Here is a 24,976-nt window from a genome sequence, read left to right as displayed (position 1 = left end):
AGAATTTATCAAGGGCTTACTATGTGTCAAGAACTGTGGTATGGGTTGGCAATACAAACAAGTTTAATAATAACAAAGGAGTTTAATAACTAAGGGGAAAGACAACACATCTAAACGGTGGGTGCTCTGTGCAGTGGCATGGTTTGGAGCCTGCTAGCCAGGAGGTGAGGTGGAAGCATGAATCTAGGGAAAATAAGGCAAAGCTCATGTATTAGAGTCTGGGATGAAGGTAATATGATTTAGAGCTAGTAGATTCATTCTTGTCCAACACTTCATCACCCTATTTGAGATTTTTTTGACAGAAGCACTAGAATGGTTTGCCATTTCCTTCTCTATCTCATTTTGTAGTTGAGGAAACTGAGGCAAATGTTTTTTTTTTTTAATATATTTTATTTGGTCATTTCCAAGCATTATTCGTTAAAGACATAGATCATTTTCTTTTCCTCCCCCCCCTCCACCCCCCATAGCCGACGCGTAAGTCCACTGGGCATTAGATGTTTTCTTGATTTGAACCCATTGCTTTGTTGATAGTATTTGCATTAGAGTGTTCATTTAGAGTCTATCCTCTGTCATGTCCCCTCAACCTCTGTATTCAGGCAGTTGCTTTTTCTCGGTGTTTCCACTCCCATAGTTTATCCTTTGCTTATGAATGGTGTTTTTTTCTCCTGGGTCCCTGCAAGTTGTTCAGGGACATTACACCACCACTAATGGAGAAGTCCATTACGTTCGATGATACCACAGTGTGTTTGTCTCTGTGTACAATGTTCTCCTGGTTCTGCTCCTCTCGCTCTGCATCACTTCCTGGAGGTTGTTCCAGTCTCCATGGAACTTCTCCACTTTATTATTCCTTTTAGCACAATAGTACTCCATCACCAACATATACCACAGTTTGTTCAGCCATTCCCCAATTGATGGGCATCCCCTCATTTTCCAGTTTTGGGCCACCACAAAGAGCGCAGCTATGAATATTTTTGTACAAGTCTTTGTGTCCATTATCTCTTTGGGGTACAGACCCAGCAGTGCTATGGCTGGGTCAAAGGGTAGATATTCTTTTAGCACCCTTTGGGCATAGTTCCAAATTGCCCTCCAGAATGGTTGGATCAGTTCACAGCTCCACCAGCAATGAATTAATGTCCCTATTTTGCCACATCCCCTCCAGCATTCATTACTTTCCTTTGCTGTTATGTTAGCCAATCTGCTAGGTGTGAGGTGATACCTCAGAGTTGTTTTGATTTGCATCTCTCTGATTATAAGAGATGTAGAACACTTCTTCATGTGCTTGTTAATAGTTTTGATTTCTTTATCTGAGAACTGCCTATCCATTTCCCTTGCCCATTTATCAATTGGAGAATGGCTTGATTTTGTGTACAATTGATTTAGCTCTTTATAAATATGAGTAATTAAACCTTTGTCAGAGGTTTCTATGAAGATTTTTTCCCAATTTGTTGTTTCCCTTCTGATTTTAGTTATATTGGTTTTGTTTGTACAAAAGCTTTTTAGTTTGATGTAGTCAAAATTATTTATTTTACATTTTGTGATTCTTTCTATATCTTGCTTGGTTTTAAAGCCTTTCCCCTCCCAAAGGTCTGACATGTATACTATTCTGTGTTTACCCAATTTACTTATGGTTTCCTTCTTTATGTTTAAGTCACTCACCCATTTTGAATTTATCTTGGTGTAGGGTGTGAGGTGTTGATCTATTCCTAGTCTCTCCCACACTGTCTTCCAATTTTCCCAGCAGTTTTTATCGAATAGTGGATTTTTGTCCCAAAAGCTGGGATCTTTGGGTTTATCGTATACTGTCTTGCTGAGGTCGCTTTCCCCCAGTCTATTCCACTGATCTTCCTTTCTGTTTCTTAGCCAGTACCAAATTGTTTTGATGACTGCTGCTTTGTAATATAGTTTTAGGTCAGGGACTGCAAGGCCCCCATCATATGTGTTTTTTTTCATTATTTCCCTGGATATCCTTGATCTTTTGTTCTTCCAAATGAACTTTGTTATGGTTTTTTCTAAATCAGTGAAGAAGTATTTTGGTAGTTCAATGGGTATGGCACTAAATAGATAAATAAGTTTGGGTAGGATGGTCATTTTTATTATATTGGCTCGTCCTATCCATGAGCAGTTAATGTTTTTCCATTTGTTCAAGTCTAGTTTTAGTTGTGTGGCGAGTGTTTTGTAGTTGTGTTCATATAGTTCCTGTGTTTGTCTTGGGAGGTAGATTCCTAGGTATTTTATTTTGTCTAAGGTGATTTTGAATGGGATTTCTCTTTCTAGTTCTTGCTGCTGAGCTGTGTTGGAGATATATAGAAAAGCTGATGATTTATGTGGGTTTATTTTGTATCCTGCAACTTTGCTAAAGTTGTTGATTATTTCAATTAGCTTTTTGGTTGAATCTCTAGGATTCTTTAAATAGACCATCATGTCATCCGCAAAGAGTGATAACTTGGTCTCCTCCTTGCCTATTTTGATGCCTTCAATTCCTTTATCTTCTCTAATTGCTACTGCTAGTGTTTCTAGTACAATGTCAAATAGTAGAGGTGATAATGGGCATCCTTGTTTCACTCCTGATCTTATAACTGAGGCAAATGTTAGGTGATTTGCCCAGTCACACAGCTAGTAAATGTCCGAGGCCATATTTGAACCCAAGAAGATGAGTCTTCCTGATTCCGGGCCCCATATTCTATCCACTATGCCACTCAGCTGCCTAAGAATGCCATAAAAGCAATATAAATTAATAGAAGCTTAAAAGAGAGAAACATTTTAGACCAAAATAAAATAAAGCCAACAATTCAGATATTCTGAATTTTCAAGGCCTTATAGTAGATTAATAATATCTGAAAAAAAGCAGCAGTGTGCTGAAACTCTCAACCAGAAACAAGCTGACTGACTTACATTTGGGCCAGGAGCTTGCAGAATTCAGACCAAAGCAGTGAATTGACCTCACCCTGGATCACACTACTTTGAAAGCACTGAAAATTTGCAAAGCCTGATGTGGTGCTATGAAAGTAGCAGGTGGATGTAAAAAGACAGAAATTCAGGCCAAACAGTGTAGAGAGCCCAATATTAACATAAATTCCAATATCAAGGAGACTGGAAGAATGAGCAAATTAAAAAAGAACCTGACAATATAAAGTAATTATGATGACAGGAAAACTCAAGACACAAACACAGAACAAAATGCCTTGAAAACACCTACAAGCAAAAACCTCAAAGGAAAATGCAAATAATACACAAGTTCAAAAAGAATTCCTAGAAGAGTTAAAGCAGGCATTAAATAAGCCAAAATCTTATTGTAAAAACCAATTAAAATTGGTAGAGGAAAGAATGGGGGTGGGGGGAGCAAAAGAGCTAGGGAAGAAAGATATGAAAAGAAAATTAACAGCTTGGAAAAAGAGATTATAAAACCTTACTTAAAAAAACTCCTATAGAAAATTAGAATTGGCTGTGTGGAAGCTGACTCCATGAGATCAAGAAATAATAAAACAAAGACAGGAAGAGAGAGAGAGAGAGAGAGAGAGAGAGAGAGAGAGAGAGAGAGAGAGAGAGAACTGTCTTTATTAGAAAAAACAATTAACTTGGAACAGCACTAGAAGAAATCATTTAAGAATCATTGGACTTCCTAAAAGCCATTAATTTTTTTTAAAACCTAGTCATTTTATTGCAAGTAATCACAAAAGAAAACTTTTGATATCTTAGAAACAGAGGGCAAAGTAGAAATTGAAAGAAATACCAAATTGAAAATTCCCAGAAATATTATAGCCAAAATCCAGAATTCCCAGGTCAAGGACAAAATACCACAAGCAACTAGAAAGAAAAATATCAAATACCAAGAAGTTAGAATCAGGATCATACATGATTTAATATCTACCTGTAAAAAAAAAAAAAGATGACTTAGAATATATTTCAAGTAAACATCACTTTTTTTTGGGGGGGGGGGGGTCTTTCAACTGAACATCACCTTCCTAGCAAAACTGTTAGCTTATAGAAGGGAAAACATGAATCTTTAATGAAATAGGGGACTTCAAGGCATTCCTGAAGAAAAGATCAGAACTGAGTTAGAAAATATGATGTATAAACACAGATGTCGAGAGGTTTAAAAGGCTAAAAGCTCCATATCCTTCAGCTGATTGTTAATGTAGCATGAACTTGAGGTCAACAGCCTGGTCAACCCATTCTAAAAACTCATTGATGTAACGTTTAAAAAGTGGCTCCCAAAACTAAACACCAAACTCTAGATGTTGTCTCACTGGGGTAAAGTACAACAGGCTTGTCCCAGATACGTAGCTTCCCTTAGTGTGGCCTTCCACACTATTAGCTTTTCTGACTTATATTTCAATAGAAGAAAGATAACTTCTGATTTTGTTTCATAGGCAACGTTAAAGGAGGATGTCACTTTTGAGTAAGGCCTTACTATATGGAAAAAAGAGTTATACTCTAATAAATATTCACAGAATCCTAGAATCTTGGAGTTAGAAGGATCATTCACACTTCTACCCACTGTAGGAATCTTCAATATCAGGGGGCAGCTGGGTAGCTCAGTGGATTGAGAACCAGGCCTAGAGACGGTAGGTCCTAGGTTCAAATCTGGCTTAAGACACTTCCTAGCTGTGTGACCCTGGGCAAGTCACTTGACCCCCATTGCCTAGCCCTTACCACTCTTCTACCTTGGAGCCAATACACAGTATTGACTCCAAGATGGAAGGTAAGGGTTTAAAAAAAAAAAGGAATCTTCAATATCCTTGTCTTTTTTATATAAATCATCAAATATTTAATAAATAACTGTTTTATGAATCTAGTAGAGGGACTATCAAAACTAAATCTGTGGAAACTAGTGCAGTTAAATAAAATTATTTCATCTCTTCCTTTCTCTAAGGCTACCGGGATGCCCAAATTGGATGGATCCAAATTATAGAAGACCTTCATGAAAGAGAATCAGAAAAGATAGATTTGTCTCCATTTGGAAATGCACAGGGTCCAAGCAGAGTGGCTCAATTTCTTGTGATCTATGCTCCAAGGAGAGGGATTCTAGAAGTGTGGAGCACTCAGCAAGGCCCCAGAGTGGGAGCTTTTAATGTGGGGAAACATTGTAGGTGAGTAACACTCCTTATTGTTTGATTGGAAGGAGAGGAAAGAATTTAAAGAAGTAATCTCCTTAGCAGTTCCTTGAGATAAAGGATGATATTACTTTAATACAGGAACCCCAGTAAATCTTTGGAAATTGATCAGTTGTCTTTACTGGCATTTAAGCCTAAGGCACAAGGAGAGTACCATGTGCCAGAAGTTACTGCTGCCATTTCTTACTTTTTTCCCTTATATGAATGATAGTTTATTCTATGCCAGCCAGTGATCAATGCTTTCATTGTGCCTTGCTGGAATAACTTCAATACAAATACAAATCCCTGTCATATTCTTTTTTTACTTTGTGGGGGTTCAGTAATCTTTTTAATTTTAATTATAGAATAGCCAAGAAGATAAACATGACTTTACATAAGACAGATTCAAATTTACTTTCATTTATGAAATTATCTGAAGTAGTGAGCGCTTTGGTGACTTGCATAGGGGGATACCACCAATAAAAATTATAAGTTGCAAAGAACTTGCCAGATGCATTTGTAGAGGCCTTTTCCTTATCTTAAAGTTCCCTATGCTAATGAAATCACAGGTCCAGCTCATTTGCTTTCCTTTCATCTCTTTCTTCTGTCATTCAGTTTCATTATCTAAAACTATAAGATTCTCAAAGGAATGAAGTATCTATTGTTAGGCATCATCAGACAACCAGTTCTGACTATGTGTTAGACTGGCACTGTGCTTGGTACTGTGAATACAAATATAAGGAGAAAGAAAGATAGTCCTGTCCCTCAGGGAGGTTACATTCAATGATGGAAGACAATGCATGACAGAAACTGAAAAGTGTGTATGTAATGGAGGTGAAGGAACCACAGTGTAGTTTGATAGGAAGATGGAGAGTCAGGAGGTAGCCTAGTACATAGTGGAGTTGCAGATGGCTGAGGCATAATTCTCAGTATAGAGCTTCTGGGGAAAACCAGCCAAGCAGAGGAAGAAACTCCAGGGTGGAAAGGTTTTATAGTTGAAGTCCAAGGATGGAGTCAATATACTTCTAGGGTGAAGAGGTTTCTGTAGTGTGGAAGAGAAAGACAGAAGAATCAGGAGTTCAGCTTGGAGAGGAATGAAGGAATGTTTCAGTCATTGAATTTCATATCTGGAAGTCAACCTCAGATTTTCTTTCATTATAGGTCTGACCATGCCATCTCCCTCTCCAAGAGTTCCCTTGTAGTGCCAGCATCAGATATACAGTCCTTTTTGTGTCTTTTAAAGCTCTTCACAATCTGACCCCTTTCTGCTTTTCAAGTCTTATGCTCACCACCCCTGCATGCAGAATGTAATCTAGCCATATAATTTAGCTGCTGTTCTTCAAACATGATGTTCCATCTCTCTCCATGCCTTTGTACTTGCTGTGTCTCAGACCCCAAATGATTTTCCACATCACCTCTGCTCCTTAGAATCCTGGGCTTCCTTTAAGATTCAGCTCAAATGCTGTCTTCAGCAGGAGATCTTCTCTGGTTTCCCTAAATTGCTAGAGCCTTCCCCTCTAAGGTTACCTTCCTTTTACTATTTTTAACTTCCTAGCTGTCTTCACACTATACATTCTGCTTTTGACCTGTCTTCTTATCTCCTTCCCATTAGAACCTTGGATTCTATTCATGTATCTCCCAGCTCTATCTAGTAAGGGAACTTTTACCTTATCTTGCCAGGGCTCAGGTCTCTAGTCACTTCCTGGCCATCTCCATGCCCTGCTTGCTATTCTCTTGCCTTTATGATTATCTCCTCTCTTGCCTTTATCATTATCTCCCTCCCCACAGATCCTTGGATTCTACTTCTAGATCCCCTGAGTCAGATAGGTGAACTCTTACCTACATTTCAGGGAACCCAGGTTTCCAGGCCTTTTATTGACCAATTCTATGATGTGTTGCTTAATTGTCCCCTCACCTTTCTTGTACCTTTTATGTGTTTTCTGCATTAGAAGGTATACTCCTTGAAGGTAATAACTTTCTTGCTTGTGTTTGCATACCCAATGCTTAGCATATACTCAGACTTTCATAAATGCTTGCTCTGTCTTTCTAGCCATATGTGTATATGTCTATTTTCTAGTTTTCCCTATTTGTATATGAGATTCTTGAGGGCCAAGGCTATTCATTCCCTCTTTTTTTATTTCCCCATCACTTAGCATGGTTCCAGGCACATAGCAATCACTTCAATAAATTCTTATGAACTGACTGATCTTAGAAGCCATAGCAGAAAATGTTTTACTTCATACCTAATAAGTTGTTAATCTAACTACTGATTGAAGATGTCAAGTGGCCAAGACACCATTACCTTCCAAGGCAACTCACTCAATTTTTGGATAATATAATAAGAATATAATATAATATATATATACATATATATATATTATATATATATAATATATAATATAAGATAATTTAATAAGAAAAATTTCCTTACATCAAGCCTAAATTTACTCCTTTGCAACTTCTACCCATTTCTATGTCTATCATCTAGAGTAAGGCAGATCAAGTCTAATCCTTCTTCTCTATGATGGATCTTTACATTCTTATGTTTCTCCCCTCTTCTCTTCCTACCAAAGCTTTCTCATCTTCTCTAGGATAAAAACCCTCCATTTTCTCAAACCTGTTTTCATATAGCATGAACTCATGGGCCTTTAACATTCATGCCCTCTTGTGAACATTATTATTTTAGCTATTTTTCCTAAAGTGTACTACCCAGAACTGAACAGAATATTCCAGATGTGATTTGACCAGGGTGGAATACCACAAGACTGTCATCTCTTATTCTTGGATGCTATGTCATTCTCTGATTATCTCTAATGACTTTAACTTTCTTGGCTGCTTTATCATGATATTGACTCTTTGAGCCAGAAGGCCTTTAAAACTTCATAGCATCATTTTCCCCTTGCCCTGCCCCAAGCCCCTAAACTTTGTAATCTCAAAGATTAATAGGATTTTATCCTTTGGAAGAAATCATCTTCTAGTTCCAACTTCTCCCAAAGAGTGCTCTTGCAGATCAGCCAACTACAGTAATTTCCCACAAGCTACACTGCATGGCCTGGACTCCACCATGCTGCCTTCATGCTGGGTATCTTCTTTCCCTCCAGTTTTTAACTTTCTTTTGTGTGTTGTCTTCCCCAATTTGATAGTAAGCTCCCTACAACAACGAGCTTTCTCATTCTCTTCTTTGTGTCCCCTTAGCACAGTGTTTGCCACATGTAAATGTTTATTGACTCACTCCTTCATTTTAAGGTGGAGAAACATGAAACCCAGGCAAATGAGCCAGTATCACATAGGTGTTATTTGCCAGAATTAAGATCTTAAAAAAGCACTTTGTTTTAGACCGTTCCTAGTACCATGCTATCTCCCTGTTACCCTGAAAGACATTCAAGGAAATTGCCTTTTTCACCAGGGAAAAGTTGATTGTATATTTAACTGATTGAATTATGCTTTTTTAAAAGCTGAATCCTAACTGCTCATTTTTGTTGCTATTAATCAATAACTAGAGCTTATTGATATCTCTAAATGAATATTGACCCGGATATCCTTAATTCTAACAAAAGTACTATTTGGCAGTTTTTCCTGTATCCAGTGTATTTTTTTTAAACATTATTTTATTTGGTCATTTTCATACATTATTCATTGGAAACAGATCATTTTCTTTTCCTCCCCCCTCCCCCTGCCACCCCTTCCCTAGCCGATGCACATATCCAGTGTATTTTTAATATATTTGTGTGGTTTCTGTAGGTTACTGTATCCTGGTTATAAAATAATGGGCTTAAATAATGTTACCAGTCAGAGTTGGCAGCCACAAACTTACCAGATCTGTCTTGTTGATCCAGTTTCTGGAAGCATAAAAACAGTTAATGTTCCTTTCCATTTAGCATTAAGGTAAGGTTTATTATCTCTCTTCTGTTGAATATGCCTCGGTATACTCTTTTAGCTGGCAAAGAGCTATTTCTTTTTCAGATTTAACTGATATCTTTAATAATAACATACAAAAAGTTAAAAAAGAAAAGAAAAAGAGAAACTCGCCTTTTAAAAGTATATAGGGGGGCAGCTGGGTGGCTCAGTGAATTAAGAGTCAGGCCTAGAGATGGGAGGTCCTAGGTTCAAATCTGGCCCCAAACACTTCCCAGCTGTGTGACCCTGGGCAAGTCACTTAATCCCTATTGCCTAGCCCTTACCACTCTTCTGCCTTGGAGCCAATACATAGTATTGACTCCAAGATGGAAGGTAAGCATTTAAAAAAAAAATATATATATATATATAGGATACATCATTTTTCTCTACTTTAATATGTGTTTTATTTACTGTTTTAAGTGATAAGAAGAGTGAACGAGCCAAAGACCTTCACTTAGTGAAGAAACTGGCAACTTTATTGAAAATGAAAACTCCAAATTTTGGTGAGTATCCTTAATTAAAAATCATTTATTTGAATAGTTTTGGTCATTTAAAATCAGTAATAGAGCCTAATAAATACACTCCAAATCCTTGAAAATTTATACATACATCTTGGATTTTATTTGTAAAATTGAATTTGCCTATATTTGTACATTAGGAGTTTATATAAAATTAAAAGAACAGAATATATCTAGAAACTCATAAAATAGATCTGTATTATGAACTTTTATAAAATTATCACAATTTAAAATTTAACTTTTCAGATTTAGTTGAAACTGAAGTAAAAGAATTAATTCTTGATATTAAGTATCCTGCAACCAAAAAACAGGTAAGTCCATGATAATAATTTTCTGTACCCTGAAACTCTGTATATTCCTATCTCTATGCCCCTTTGTTCTTTTACCCACTTCCTCATGTATCTAAATGATGTGGTTCAGTTTCATCAAGCTTGTTACTTCAGGCTTCTCCCTGAAATCTTCATTGTTTCTCATTTTTTTCAGTTTTATTGGCTAATCTGACAGATATACTTACGATTATGTGCTAATGGGAGAGAGAACAATCTTTTGCACTTAGTCTCTTTAATAATGCTAATAGTGGAAATTTTAAACAAAGGAGAAATTAGTTTTGCTCAGGCAACTATGTGGTGCTGTAGATAGAGGAGCAGATCTGAAATCTGGCAGACAAGTTCAAATATGACTTTAGATACTAGCCATGTGACTCTGATCAAGTCACTTATCCTCTGCCTTGGTTTGTAAAATTTAAAATTAGATCTCAATAATAAAAATATTTTATTTTAAGGGATATATTAATGATCATTAGAAATCAAGGAATAAAGAAGATACAAAATAAAGACCATGTGCCCGTGGCTGATTAGCCCATTTCAAAATCCCTACTCACCACCGTCACAATACTAACAGGGAGCCAAAGAGAGGCAGCAGGACCTCCCACTCAATATTAATCCCCGGTCTACAGGAAGTACATAATGACAGGAAGTCAGTGGGCTCCTGGGAAATGTAGTTCTTTTTTTTAGGGTAACATATTTTCAATTGTACATTTCCCCCCGATAATCATTGGGAGACTAGTCTCCCCAACTGATCATTTAACATAATCAGCTTTTAAATTACAGTAATTTGGGGATGAAAGGGAAAAGAACAAACCCATGATTGCTAGGCACATTGACAAAAAGCCAGTTAGGGGGCAGTCCCCTTCGGCATAAGAGTATACATACAAAACAAACGCATTCAATTCCACACAGTTCAAATCACCACATCGCAAAGTTTACTCTGGATCTTCTGGTGCAGTGTGTGGTCTGTGCAGGCATCTTCATGGTTCCTTCTCCAAACAGTTTACTTTCTGGATTCGAAGAGGTATCATGTTTCTTAACCTAAAATTACGCTCAAAAAAAAAACTTTGCATTTTAGAATAATAATACATTACCCCCCTAGAGGGTGATTGAAAAACAGGGATCACTTAGGGATGCAAGGCTGAGTTATGAGGTGTATGAATCAATTGGCAAGAGAAAATCAAAAATATCAAAAAATCCAAATAAAAGAGAAAAGATAACTTCTGGGTGAAATATAGACTATCTTTTTTTAGGGCAACAGATTTTCAGTTATACAGTTTCCTCAGCTGCAAAATGAAGATATTAATATAACCTACCTCGCACAGCTGTGTGAGGCTAAAATGAGATATTAGTAAACTACCCAGAATAGTGGTTGGCACATAGTAGGTGCTTAATTAATGTTTATTTTTTCCCTTCCTGATGTTCTTAATTACTGTGGCCTGTAAATCTAACCACTTCTAAATAGTCTCCATGATTAAAGGCTCTTCCCATTTTGGTCCATTCTCCATTAATCTACAAAAATTATTTTTCTTCAGCATAACAATGTTACCCTCCTATTTACTGAGTTGATTAGCTCACTATTATAGTGAGGATCAAATAGAAAAATTTTTATGCTAATTAAGCTCTTCATAATCTGCTTTCTACCTTTTTAGGCCTCTTATACCTTCTTCTCTTCCTTGTAATCTCCATTCTAGCAGTAAGTGGCCTACTTGCAGTTCCATGAACAAGATATTCCATCTCCCTCCTCCATTCCTTAGCAATAGCTCTACCTGACTCCTTCAAGATTCAGCTCTTATCCCACCTCTGTAAGAGGATTTTCCTAATACCTTTAACTGCTGTGTTCCCCTCAAAAGAGTACCTTTTATTTACTCTGAATATATCTTGTATCCACCTAGTTGTTTGTATAGCTCTACTTTTAGAGTATAAACTTCTTGAAGGCAGGGATTGGGTTTTTGCTTTTCTTTGTATCCCCAAGTCTTAGCAGAGTTCCTTGCAAATAGTAAGTGCTTAATAAATGCTTGTTGACTTGATTATCAGTCATGTAGGAGTATAGCAATCAAAATTTAACTGTAAATTTGTGTCAGTATTTACTTTCATGATAATAACTATTGTTTCTTCTTTCCCTTTGTTCGATTAGCAGCATAGGATTTACTGAAACTCCAACTTTTAGTTAAATATTTTCCTCTTTATCTTTCTTACATATTTAGCTCTTCTCATTGGTTTTCTTTGTTCTTACCTCAAACTTTCTTTAATTGTCTAACCTTTAGATTTGTGCTTATATTTTAATATAGTATGATGCAATATTTACTTACACAAAATGTTTTATATAAGTACCAGTAATTTAATAAATGATTTCATATGTTTTATTTATTAAATTACTGGTGTAAATATGAAACATTTTATATCAATTAATTTTTCCTTAAAATTTCAATATTCTAAAAGTATTCTCCCAAATATAATGTAATGAAAATAATGGATTTTCTGGTTTCCTGTTTTGTTATTCAGTTCCTACATTTCTTTCTTTACCTAGGCTTTGGAAAGCATTTTAGCAAGTGAACGTTTACCATTTTCCTGCCTTAGAAATATCACTCAGACCTTGTTGGACACTTTAACAAATCAAGGTAAAGTAATGGTTTGCTAGTTAAATGTTATGATAATGTCATAGTTACAGCCCAGATTCTAAAGAGCTTTAGCTTTTAATATACAGTCGTATACATTTATTTGAAAAAGATTTAAATGCTTGCCTTAATATTTATGACATAAAGTGTTATTTTAGTGAGAAAATTATTATAAAACTTCTGTCAAATATTTAAAATGATCTATTATACCATTTTTTTATATATACTTTATCATCATCTTAGCTTTCTAAGCATTTTTGTAAATTATATTCTAATTAACATAATTGGAAAGATTATAATTTGATGCCTGTTCCTATAATTTAGTAGAAATATTGAAATAAATTCACATTTAATAATAACCATTTAAGTGCCCACTTTATGCAAAATATTATTCTAAGCATTCAGAGGGACCTAGGAAGTATAGATAAGGCATATAAACTTGTATGTACAAGTAAATTTGTGTCTTTTCTCCATAGAGTTTACTTTCTAATTGAAATATAAACTATATTTATCAATAAGTATAACACACAATAATATATAATCTCCTAGGACCATGTTTATGAAAGCTGAATGCTATTAGCCCTAGGAGGAGATTAGTCATTTGTAGTAAGCTATACCAGCTTCCATTTAGTTTTATTTCATCAAATAAGAGAAAGAATTTTGTTAGAAGGGTAGTTCCTCTAAAATATAAATGTGGCTTATGCAAAGAAGATGAATTATAGAAGGTTATTAAAGAAGGAAGGAGATCCCAATGGCAAGACCAAATATCCAATAAGAGCTCCCAGTTGGATTAACAATGAGACTGCCCATTGAATGAATGTGAGAGATCTTAGATAGATGATTATCCAAGGGATACGGATAAGGATACAAACTTCAAAGTCAGAATATGTATAAGATTTTTGAGACCAAACAGAAAAAGGATGAGACTCCCACTGAGTTTATACATAAATTAAGAGAGGCATTTAGCGAATATTCTGGCATTGACCAGACTGAACCTGGTGAACAGTCTCTTAAAGAACTATTTTGTTACCAACTTAGGGCCAGACATATGTAAAAAGCTCAGCAATATAGAAGAATGTATATGATGAAACCTCTTGACAAATTACTTTAGCAAGCTCAGATATTATATGTTAGGAGAGAAGAAGAAGATGGGCACAGAGCCAAAACCCTTATTCTAGTCATCAGAGAGGTGACACAGAATGAATGTCAGATTGAGACATGCAGTAAAGGAGGAAGTCAAAAAATAAAGGCAGGTTAGAAAAGGGAGGCTCTCTCAAAAGAGATGACAGCACAAGGAAGTCCCCAAAGAAAGAGTGAGCCCCTTTAATATGTTACAGCTGTGGTGAGGAGGGACATATTAAAAGAAGATACCCTAAGAGAGGGAGAGAGAAAGCATAAGACCTACTCTCTCTCAGAAGCAAGTTCCCCCTAATTCCACTCCACACATTGGCAGAGATAAATCATGGTTTGCCATTTCCTTCTCTGGATTATTTTATAGACCAGGAAACTGAAACATTCAGGATTAAGTGACTTGTCTAGGGTTACATAGATCAAAAGTAGTTAGGTTAGATATGAACTCAGGAAAATGAGTTTTCCTGACTTTAGGCCCCTGTATTCTATCGGTTGTGCCACCTAGGTGCCCTTTGACTGACTACCAAAATAATAGAAGGAAGTGGGAGAAATTTAGTATCTCTCAGTGAGTACATCAAGGACTAGGGACAGAAGGAATGGAAGATTGTATACTTGTTTGGGACCAGTCATGTGATTTTTTTTTTTAAACCCTTACCTTCCATTTTGGAATCAATACTGTGTATTGGTTTCAAGGCAAAAAAGTGGTAAGGACTAGGCAATGGGGGTTAAGTGACTTGCCCAGGGTCACACAACTGAGAAGTGTCTGAGGCTAGATTTAAACCTAGGACCTCCTATCTCTAGGCCTGGCTCTCAAATCTACTGAGCTACCCAGCTGCCCCCTGAGTCATGTGATTTTTAAAAATATATATTATTTTCAAATCTTTTGTAAAACTTAAATCACCCAACAAAACATTTAAAAACCTATTATTAAACAAACTAATGATTTTTTTACTTTTTTCTATGTGTCCTAATAGAATTCCTTTTGAAGTTGTTTAAGTGGTGTGTAGGATAAAATTAAGTTGATAATTCTCAGGATAATATTTGGCTTATAACCCTGATATTTTCAGGACCACAGGAAGAGTTAGCATCTCTCTCAGAATAGTAATTGTCCTACCCCCATATCTAACACCAAAGCCTTTTTGACCTTTTAGCTGAATGGGATAGAATAACCTGTGTCTTTCTTATAAGAAATGTTTTAAGACATTTCTTTTAAGTTTTTCCTTTAAGCCTATAATATAATTTTAGGAACCTGGCTAGTAGTTAGAAGTTAGGATATCTTCCTTAAAACCCTCAGCATTGGAACTTTCCCCTTCCTCAGAAGAAGCCTTTTTACAAAACCCTAGTTTAAATTCTAAAGACTGTTGAATACCAAAAGCCGTGAGTCATTTAGCACCAGGTTTCCAACCCCCAGCAAGATGTAGCAAAGAGGGATCATTTCCCAGGAGAATTTATAGCTGAAGTATTCCCTCTGCTCCCTTATCTTCTTTGATACTAAGAGTTTCAAAAATTGTTCTAGGTTTGTATACATTTTAACACCTGTGACCTAACAGACTGTTATTTAAACTTTCAAATTAGCTGTTACCAGATTCTAACAGTAACAGATGGGAGGTTAGATAAGAGGGAAACAGTTTGTAATTATGACTTCTATGAATTGGTGATTCTAGATCTCCTACTTGGGCATTTTCTTGAGCTCCCTAGCTCGAGGTGGGGTCCCCTTTTGATCAAAAGAATAAAACTGCCATCTTCGCCTTGTTTCCTCTGGCTCCAAGTTTGTATTTCTGTTTTTTGTGTGTTGGGGGGGAAATCCATTATTACTTACCCCCACACACACACCCACGTTCCCCTCAGAGGACACTTGAACTAAGGAAGTCTTTTTTCTTATTCTATCAGAGATAAAACATAGATAATGAGTCAGAAAATCTTTATTACACACCTACTATTGGGATATAAGAACAAGGAATGAAATAATTCCCGATTCCAAGGTGCTTACATTAAAGTAGGGGAAATGACAAGTGCATACATACATACATATATAGCATAACATAGAGTGAATACATGCAAATTTATTAAATACAAAGTAATTTTAGGGAGACGACAATTGCAGAGGGTCTGTGATAAGTTTCATGTAGATGATAGTCTTTAAGCTAAGGTTTAAAGGAAGAGAGAAACCCTTATGAAGCAAGTTTAGTAAAGACAGAGTACATTCTAGACATGGGAGATTGCAAGTAAAAAGACATGAAAGCAGGTGTCATGTGTGAAGAACAGAAAGTAGGTCAGTTTAGTTGTAGGACTAAGTGTAGAAGGTAGAATGTTGTCTGATAAGCCTGAAAAACAGAGTGGGTTCTGGTTATAAAAGGTATTAAAAAGGTAAAGGAATTTACATTTTGTTCTAAAGGCAATAAATCAATGGAATTGACTGAGTTGGGAACTCATCTGATCAGGTTGTTACTTAAGGAAAATTATAAATTATAGGACATCAAACAATCATGGAATGTAATATTAAAGGATTTAATTAGCATAAAGATTTTAATGTCTAGTAAATATATTTAATATTATTTTCCCTCCAATGCTTTAGAGCTTGAGTGTGTTGATGAAGGACTGCTCCAGTTTTGTGACAACAAGCTTAAACTACTCCATCTTTATGAGTCAGTCAATAAATTGAATTCACTTGAGTTATATTCAGACACTTCATTCTCCAATAATGTGAGTAATTCCAAAAAGTAACTATGTAGGAAGATTTAACATATTGATGCCAAGACGATAGAGATACCTATGTTTTACAAGTGGGAAGAGTAGAAAATACTTGATTTTGTGTTTAAAAGAAAAACATAAACTGATTTTTATTGAATTCTTATATAACTGCTTTGGTTATAATGCTCTTATGTTAGACATTGTTTTTATTTTGTCCAATAAATTTTATTATTAATCCACTTTTGTTCCTCAAAGAACCTTTTATCTTACCTCTAAGGTTACTGCTTAAAATCTAGCTTCCTTGAGGAGATTTCTTCAGTAAAATAGGTTAACATCACCTACATTGAGTATTCCTGAAAAATATAGGAAAAACTTGACTTTGAAGAGATCAAGAGGCTAGTTTTCTCAGCATTTTTTAAAATGAAAATTTATTCTATTTGTTCTGTTGGGTATTGTTTTGAATTCAGCTTGGTAAAATAGATCAATTTAAATGAATATTTTAAAATAATTATGAAATCTACCTCTTAGTTTCCTTTAATGCATACTCAATGGACAATACCTTATAATCTTTGCTGTAATCTGATATTTTCACTTGACTTTGTCATCAATCAATCAAAAAGCATTTACTTTGGACCAAGCCTTGAGCTAATTTTAATCGTCTTATACTTTTCTTTTCCATCGACTTAAAAATAAATTGAGTGTCCCTTAAAATGAAATTGAGTAGTATCCCTCAACTTATCTGGTCCAGATTCTTTTGTGACAATTTTGTACATTTTATCTACCTTTATAAAGAGATAACATGAAAATGAATTTATTAAGGTTTGCAAAGGCATTAATCCTTTTATTTTTTGACATTAAAATAATATACCTCCATGTTATAAAAATCAACCCTGGTTTTAAAGTATCTTTTTTTTTTTTTAGATCATATTTTAAATTTTAATGCCCAGACTTGGAAACACTAAGTCTGAAAGATTTTTTTTTTGTTTTTTTTTAAACATTATTTTATTTGGTCATTTCCAAACATTATTCACTGGAAACAAAGATCATTTTCTTTTCCTCCCCCCATCCCACCAACTTTCCCTCCCCCCCCACCACCTTTCCCTCTCCCATAGCCGACGCACAATTCCACTGGTTATCACATGTGTTCCTGTTTCTAACCCATTTCCATGTTGTTGGTATTTGCATTAGAGTGTTCATTTAGAGTCTCTCCTCAGTCCTATCACCTCCACCCCTGTAGTCACCCAGTAGGCAGTTGTTTTTCCTTGTTGTTTTTACTCCCACAGTTTATCGTCTGCTTGTTGATAGTATTTTTTAGATCCCTACAGATTGTTCAGGGACATTGTATTGACACTAATGGAGAAGTCCATTACCTTCGATTGTACCACAGTGTATCAGTCTCTGTGTATAATGATTTCCTGGTTCTGCTCCTTTTGCTCTGCATCACTTCTTAGAGGTTGTTCCAGTCTCCATGCAATTCCTCTACTTTATTATTCCTTTTCGCACAATAGTATTCCATCACCAACATATACCACAATTTGTTCAGCCATTCCCCAATTGAAGGGCATCCCCTCGTTTTCCAATTTTTGGCCACCACAAAGAGTGCAGCTATGAATATTCTTGTACAAGTCTTTTTCCTTATTATCCCTTTGGGGTACAAACCCAGCAGTGCTATGGCTGGATCAAAGGGCAGACAGTCTTTTATTACCATTTGGGCATAGTTCCAAATTTCCCTCCAGAATGGTTGGATCAATTCACAACTCCACCAGCAATGAATTAGAGTCCCTACTTTGCCACATGCCCTCCAGCATTCATTACTTTCCATAGCTGTCATGTTAGCCAATCTGCTAGGTGTGAGGTGATACCTCAGAGTTGTTTTGATTTGCATCTCTCTGATTATAAGAGATGTAGAGCACTTTTTCATGTGCTTATTAATAGTTTTGATTTCTTTGGCTGAGAACTGCCTGTTCATGTCCCTTGCCCATTTATCAATTGGAGAATGGCTTGATTTTTTGTACAATTGATTTAGTTCTTTGTAAATTTGAGTAATTAAACCTTTGTCAGAGTTTTTTATGAAGATTGTTTCCCAATTTGTTGCTTCCCTTCTGATTTTAGTTACATTGGTTTTGTTTGTACAAAAACTTTTTAATTTGATGTATTCCAGATTATTTATTTTGCATTTTATAAGTCTTTCTAAGTCTTGCTTGGTTTTGAAGTCTTTCCCTTCCCAAAGGTCTGACATGTGTACTATTCTGTGTTCGCCTAATTTTCTTATAGTTTCTTTATGTTCAAGTCATTCACCCATTTTGAATTTATCTTGGTGTAGGGTGTTAGGTGTTGATCTAAACCTAATCTTTTCCACACTGTCCTCCAATGTTCTCAGCAGTTTTTATGAAATAGTGGATTTTTGTCCCCAAAGCTGGGATCTTTGGGTTTGTCATATACTGTCTTGCTGAGGTCACTTATCCCGAGTCTATTCCACTGATCCTTCTTTCTGTCTCTTAGCCAGTACCAGATTGCTTTGGTGACCGCTGCTTTATAATATAGTCTGAGATCTGGGACTGCAAGGCCCCCTTCCTTTGTATTTTTTTTTTCATTATTTCCCTGGATATTCTTGATCTTTTGTTCTTCCAAATGAACTTTGTTATGGTTTTTTCTAAATCAGTAAAAAATTTTTTTTGAAGTTCCATGGGTATGGCACTAAATAGATAGATGAGTTTGGATAGAATGGTCATTTTTATTATATAGGCTGGTCCTACCCATGAGCAGTTAATGTTTTTCTAATTGTTCAAGTCTTGTTTTAGTTGTGTGAAAAGTGTTTTGTAGTTGTGTTCATATAGTTCCTGTGTTTGTCTCGGGAGATAGATTCCCAAGTATTTTTTTTTGTCTAAGGTAATTTTGAATGGGATTTCTCTTTCTAGTTCTTGCTGCTGAGCTGTGTTGGAATTATATAGAAATGCTGATGACTTATGTAGGTTTATTTTGTATCCTGTAACTTTGCTAAAGTTGTTGATTATTTCGATTAGCTTTTTGGTTGAATCTCTAGGATTCTTTAAGTAGACCATCATGTCATCTGCAAAGAGTGATAATTTGGTCTCCTCCTTCCCTATTTTAATGCCTTCAATTTCTTTTTCTTCTCTAATTGCTACTGCTAGTGTTTCTAATACAATGTCAAATAATAGAGGTGATAATGGGCATCCTTGTTTCACTCCTGAACTTAATGGGAATGGATTTAGTTTATCCCCATTGCAGATATTATTAGTTGATGGTTTTAGATATATACTGTTTATTATTTTTAGGAACGACCCTTCTATTCCTATGCTTTCCAGTGTTTTTAATAGGAATGGGTGTTGTATTTTATCAAAGGTTTTTTCTGCATCTATTGAAATAATCATGTGATTTTTATTGGTTTGCTTGTTGATGTGGTCAATTATGTGGATGGTTTTCCTAATATTGAACCAGCCCTGCATCCCTGGTGTGAATCCTACTTGATCATGGTGAATGATTCTTCTGATCACTTGCTGAAGTCTTTTTGCTAGTATCCTATTTAAGATTTTTGCATCTATATTCATTAGGGAGATTGGTCTATAATTTTCTTTCTCTGTTTTTGGCCTGCCTGGCTTTGGAATTAGTACCATGTTTGTGTCATGAAAGGAATTTGGTAGAACTCTCTCTTTGCTTATTATGTCAAATAGTTTGTATAGTACTGGAGTTAGCTGTTCTTTGAATGTTTGATAGAATTCACTGGTGAATCCATCAGGCCCTGGGGATTTTTTCTTAGGAAGTTCTTTGATGGCCTGTTGGATTTCTTTTTCTGATATGGAATTATTTAAGAAATCTATTTCTTCTTCTGTTATTCTAGGCAATAATTTTTGTAAATATTTTTGTAAATATTCATCCATATCACCTAGGTTGGTATATTTATTGCCATATAGTTGGGCAAAGTAGTTTTTAATGATTGCCTTAATTTCCTCTTCATCAGAGGTGATGTCCCCCTTTTCATCCTTGATGCTGTTAATTTACCTTTCTTCTTTCCTTTTTTTAATTAGATTGACCAGTGCTTTGTCTATTTTGTCTGTTTTTTCAAAGTACCAGCTTCTAGTCTTGTTTATTAGCTCAATAGTTCTATCACTTTCAATTTTATTAATTTCTCCCTTAATTTTTAGGATCTCTAGTTTGGTTTTCTTCTGGGGGGGGGTTTTAATTTGTTCATTCTCAAGTTTTTTGATTTGCATTTCCAAATCATTGATCTCTGTCCTCCCTAATTTGTTAATATATGCACTCAGGGATATGAATTTTCCTCTAAGTACTGCTTTGGCTGCATCCCATAAGGTTTGAAAGGATGTCTCGCCGTTGTAATTTTCCTCAAAGAAATTATTAATTGTTTCTATGATTTCTTCTCTAACCGATTTTGGAGTATCATATTATTTAATTTCCAATTAATTTTGATTTGGCTCTCCATGTACCCTTTCTGATCAATGTTTTTATTGCCTTGTGATCTGAAAAGGCTGCATTTATTATTTCTGCTTTTCTGCATTTGAGTGCCATATTTCTGTGACCTAGTGTATGGTCTATTTTTGTGAATGTGCCATGTGTTGCTGAAAAGAAGGTGTATTCCTTTTTGTCCCTATTTATTTTTCTCCATATGTCTATTAACTCTAATTTTTCTAAGATTTCATTCACCTCTTTTACCTCTTTCTTGTTTATTTTTTGGTTTGATTTATCTAAATTTGATAGTGGTTGGTTCAAGTTTCCTACTAATATGATTTTACTGTCTATTTCCTCCTTCAATTCTCCTAGTTTCTCCATTAAAAATTTGGATGTTATACCATTTGGTGCATACATGTTGATTAGTGATATTTCCTCGTTGTCTATACTCCCTTTTAACAGAATATATTTACTTTCCCTATCCCTTTTGATCAGGTCTATTTTTGCTTTGGCTTTGTCAGATATTATGATTGCAACTCCTGCCTTCTTTCTATCAGTTGAGGCCCAAAAGGTCTTACTCCAACCTTTAATTCTAACCTTGTGAGTGTCAACCCGCCTCATATGTGTTTCTTGAAGACAACAAATGGTAGGGTTTTGGGTTCTAATCCAATCTGCTATTTGTCTACATTTTATGGGTGAGTTCATCCCATTCATGTTCAAAGTTATGATTGTCATTTGTGGATTCACTGACATTTTGATATCTTCCCCTAGTTCTGACCTTTCTTCTTTAGCTATATCCTTTTGAACCAGTGATTTACTTTAGGTCAGTCCCCCTAGTCCCCTCCCTTGAGATGCTTCCCTTTCTAGCCCCTCCCTTTTTATGCTTCCTTCCCCTCTGCCCTTACCTTCCCTCCCTTTTTATACTCCCTCTCCTCTCCCCCTCCTTAATTTTCCTTTCTTTCTTGCCCTGTTGGATAAGATAGAATTCAGGATCCCACTGGATCTAGATGTTCTTTCCTCTCAGATTTGATTTCACTAAGAGTAAGGTTTAAGTAATTCTACTTCACGCTCTCTTCCTCTCCTTTTCATATGAGAGTTCTTCCCCTCCCCTTCCCATGTGTATCTTTATATGAGAAAGATTATTCTATTAAGTCCCCCCCTATTTCTTGAAGTAAATCTTAGTATTATCGACGGTTCCCCCCTCCCTTTTCCTTTCTGTGCCCCCACTTTCACCAAATCTTCTTAATGCCCCAATCTTTCCCTATGCATGTTTCTTCTAATTACTCTTATGATGCATATAATTTTTGAGAGTTACACAAAACATTTTCCCCACATATTAATATATATAATTTGATGTAAATGTAGTCCTTATAGAAGAGAGTTTGACTTAAAGAAAAAGATAAGATTTATCTCCTTTTCCCTTTCTTTCATATTTACCTTTTCATGTTTCTCTTGCTTTCTGTGCTTGGATATCAAATTTTCCACTAATTTCTGGTCTTTTCTTAGCAAATGCTTGGAAATCTTCTATTTTGTTGAATGCCCATACTTTCCCCTGGAAGTATATAGTCAGTTTTCCTGGGTAGTTGATTCTTGGTTGGAGACCCAGCTCTCTTGCCTTTCTAAATATCGTGTTCCATGCTTTGCAGTCTCTTAGTGTGTTAGCCGCTAAGTTATGTGTGATCCTTATGGGAGCCCCCCTATATCTGAAGCTCCTCTTCTTGGCTTCTTGTAGGATTTTCTCCTATTCTTGGAAGCTCTTGAATTTGGCAATTACATTCCTAGGGGTTGTCTTTTGGGGATTTAGTATAGAGTTCTATGAACGCTTTCTATTTCTATTTTGCCTCCTTGCTCCAGAATGTGTGGGCAATTTTCTTCTATAATCTCCTGTTGAATAACATCATGGTTATTGTTTATCTCTGGTTTTTCTGGGAGACCGATAATTCGGAGGTTATCTCTTCTTCCTCTGTTTTCCAAGTCTGTGACCTTTTCAGTGAGATATTTTATGTTTTCTTCTAATTCATTAATTTTTTGGCTTTGCTTTATTGATTCTTGCTGTTTTATGACCTCACTTTCTTCGAGTTGCTTAATTCTGGTCGTTAGGGACTGGTTTTGCTTTTCAGCTTTGTCTGAGCTTCTATTGGATGCTTTGAGCTCTTTTTCCAATTGAGCAGTCTTATCTGTCAGACTGCTGATCTCTTTCTCCCATTTTTCTTTCCAGGTTTCCATCTTTTGGGTAAGCTCCAGTTTGAGATCTTCCAGAGCTTGTTGATAGTTTCCATTTTGGAAGGCATGTTCTGATTTTGTTTGGATTTCATCCTCATTCTCTTCTTTTCCTTGGGTACTCCCACCATAAAAGTTTTCAATAGTCACCTTTTTCCCTTTCTTCCTGGAGGCTTGATTTTGGGCCATGTGAGCCATCCCTTTGGTGGTTTTATTCCCCTTTCCTTTTTGGTCTGGGGTCTGGGTGATATGGGCGGGTTTTCTGTGAATTTAGGTTGCCTCAGACTAGTTCTTCCCTGCCTCCGAGGTTTCTTAGAGCGTGGTGCCCAACTGCCCAGGTGTTCAGCTCCGCCCAGATAATCAGTGGGTGGTCCGCCCCTGGTGTTTAGCTCAGCCCAGATGCTCAGTGCAAGTGCCCTGAGTACAGCTCCGTGGGCCCTCTGTGCTCAGCGCAGGATTCTCCCGTGAAACCGCCCTGAGATGTTGTTTCCTGGCAGTCCCCAGATCCCAAGGACCCTGGAGTGCCTCCCCCCCACCCCCCCGACAGAGACGTTCCCCACTCACTCGCTGTCCCAGTGAGCTCTCCGGTAGCTCACTCTAGTTTGGTGGGGGAATTGGGGAGGGGGAGAAGGGCAGCTCAGTTCATGTTTCTGTGCAAGCTTTCCCTCCTTCTTATTATAGTGTGGAAATGTTCAAACCCCACATACCTTCGACTCTGTGGGGTACTGGGGAGTCCTTCTGTTCCTCCAAAGGTGATTTTTATGCTCCTTTGATATAGTTTATTTCGTTCGGTGCCGGGGAGAGGAAGCGTGTGGCGTCTAGATTGCAGCCATGTTTACCTGGAAGTTAAAGTATCTTTTTTAAAGTGAAAAAGAGACATTGCATAAGAGTCACTTTCATAGAAACAACCATCTACTAAATCACTTATCTTTTGCCTTGCTATTATTGACCTATAACCTTCTTTTTTGTTCCTGGGCTTCAATTATAAAATGAGAGTTGGAGGAGAAGAATTCTTAGGTCTCTTTCTGCTCTAGAATTGTATTTGTATGTGTGTGTGTGTGTTTATATATACACATATGGTTTAAACCATAGCAAACTGTAGGGATCTGAAATATTCCAAATTAGTGTTCATAGTCTCTTAGTTACATTTATAATTTCAATATAAAAATAATACATGCATACACAGGTTCTCCCAAACTTAGTTTTTACATATTCTAGTTCTCAATAAGGTTAGTCCCTTCATTCCATGCTAGTTGCTACCCCTTTATGACTAATCTAACTATGATTTGAGAGTTGGTATGGCCAAGAAATTCATTATCCTTTGGCTAGCTTGATGATCATCTTTTCAAAATTTATCTAAGCTTGTCCATGGTCAGCAGATTCATGGTATCTCACTGAGTCTATACTTAAAGCATTTTCAGTGTGGTAGAATCTGCCAGTTTAGGCCTCTCCATATAATGATTCAACATCACAGTAAAAATTTAGTGGAGATCTCTTTCTTGTAAAAACATATTTCCCTAATTTAGAAAAAGATCTGGTTAGCAAAAATACTAAAAACTACTTAATAACAAAAATGCTTTAAAGAATTGTGCAATTCAACCTAGAGAAGACTCAGACGTGTTGGTTGTATTCAAATGTTGAAAGCAGTGTCATGCAGAAGAAAAAATAAATTTATTCTGTATAACTCCAGTTAAGTCCAATGGGTAAAAGTTACCACAGAAGCAGATTTTACCTTAATATAAGAACTTCTTAACAATTAGAGAGATATCCCAAAATAGAATGAGTTGCCTTTGGAAATAGTGATCTGCTTTGCATTGGAAGTGATCCCACAGAGATTGACTGATAACTTGTAGGAGATGTTATAGAGAAAATGAATGCTTTAGCAAAGAATTAGACAGAATAATCTTTAAGATTCTTTCCAAATCTATTTCTATTATTATTAGTAGATTGTGTTAATTCTACATGTGAAAGATTTGGTTCCAAGATTTGTGTAGCACTTATGACCTCTTTAAAAATTAGTGGTTCTGTTTGCTTTCTTATTTTCTTTCTGAACAGAA

The 24,976-nt window shown here is 36.1% G+C and overlaps 1 protein-coding gene across 2 annotated transcripts in view; it reads left to right on the top strand.

Moving 5' to 3' along the window:
• The window catches only part of RAB3GAP2 (RAB3 GTPase activating non-catalytic protein subunit 2), a 163,667-nt gene that overhangs the window by 60,595 nt on the left and 78,096 nt on the right, over nt 1-24,976 (top strand). For both annotated transcript variants that reach the window (XM_001375614.5, XM_016430178.2), the window contains exons 14-19: nt 4,874-5,090; nt 8,835-8,978; nt 9,411-9,493; nt 9,755-9,819; nt 12,365-12,455; nt 16,159-16,286. In XM_001375614.5, coding sequence (XP_001375651.1) covers nt 4,874-5,090; nt 8,835-8,978; nt 9,411-9,493; nt 9,755-9,819; nt 12,365-12,455; nt 16,159-16,286 — 728 coding nt within the window. The remainder of the gene's footprint in view (nt 1-4,873; nt 5,091-8,834; nt 8,979-9,410; nt 9,494-9,754; nt 9,820-12,364; nt 12,456-16,158; nt 16,287-24,976) is intronic.

The sequence above is a fragment of the Monodelphis domestica genome, chromosome 2, assembly GCF_027887165.1.
Source record: "Monodelphis domestica isolate mMonDom1 chromosome 2, mMonDom1.pri, whole genome shotgun sequence".
NCBI classification, from domain to species: Eukaryota; Metazoa; Chordata; class Mammalia; order Didelphimorphia; family Didelphidae; genus Monodelphis; species Monodelphis domestica.
This window is presented reverse-complemented; position numbering and strand designations above follow the sequence as displayed.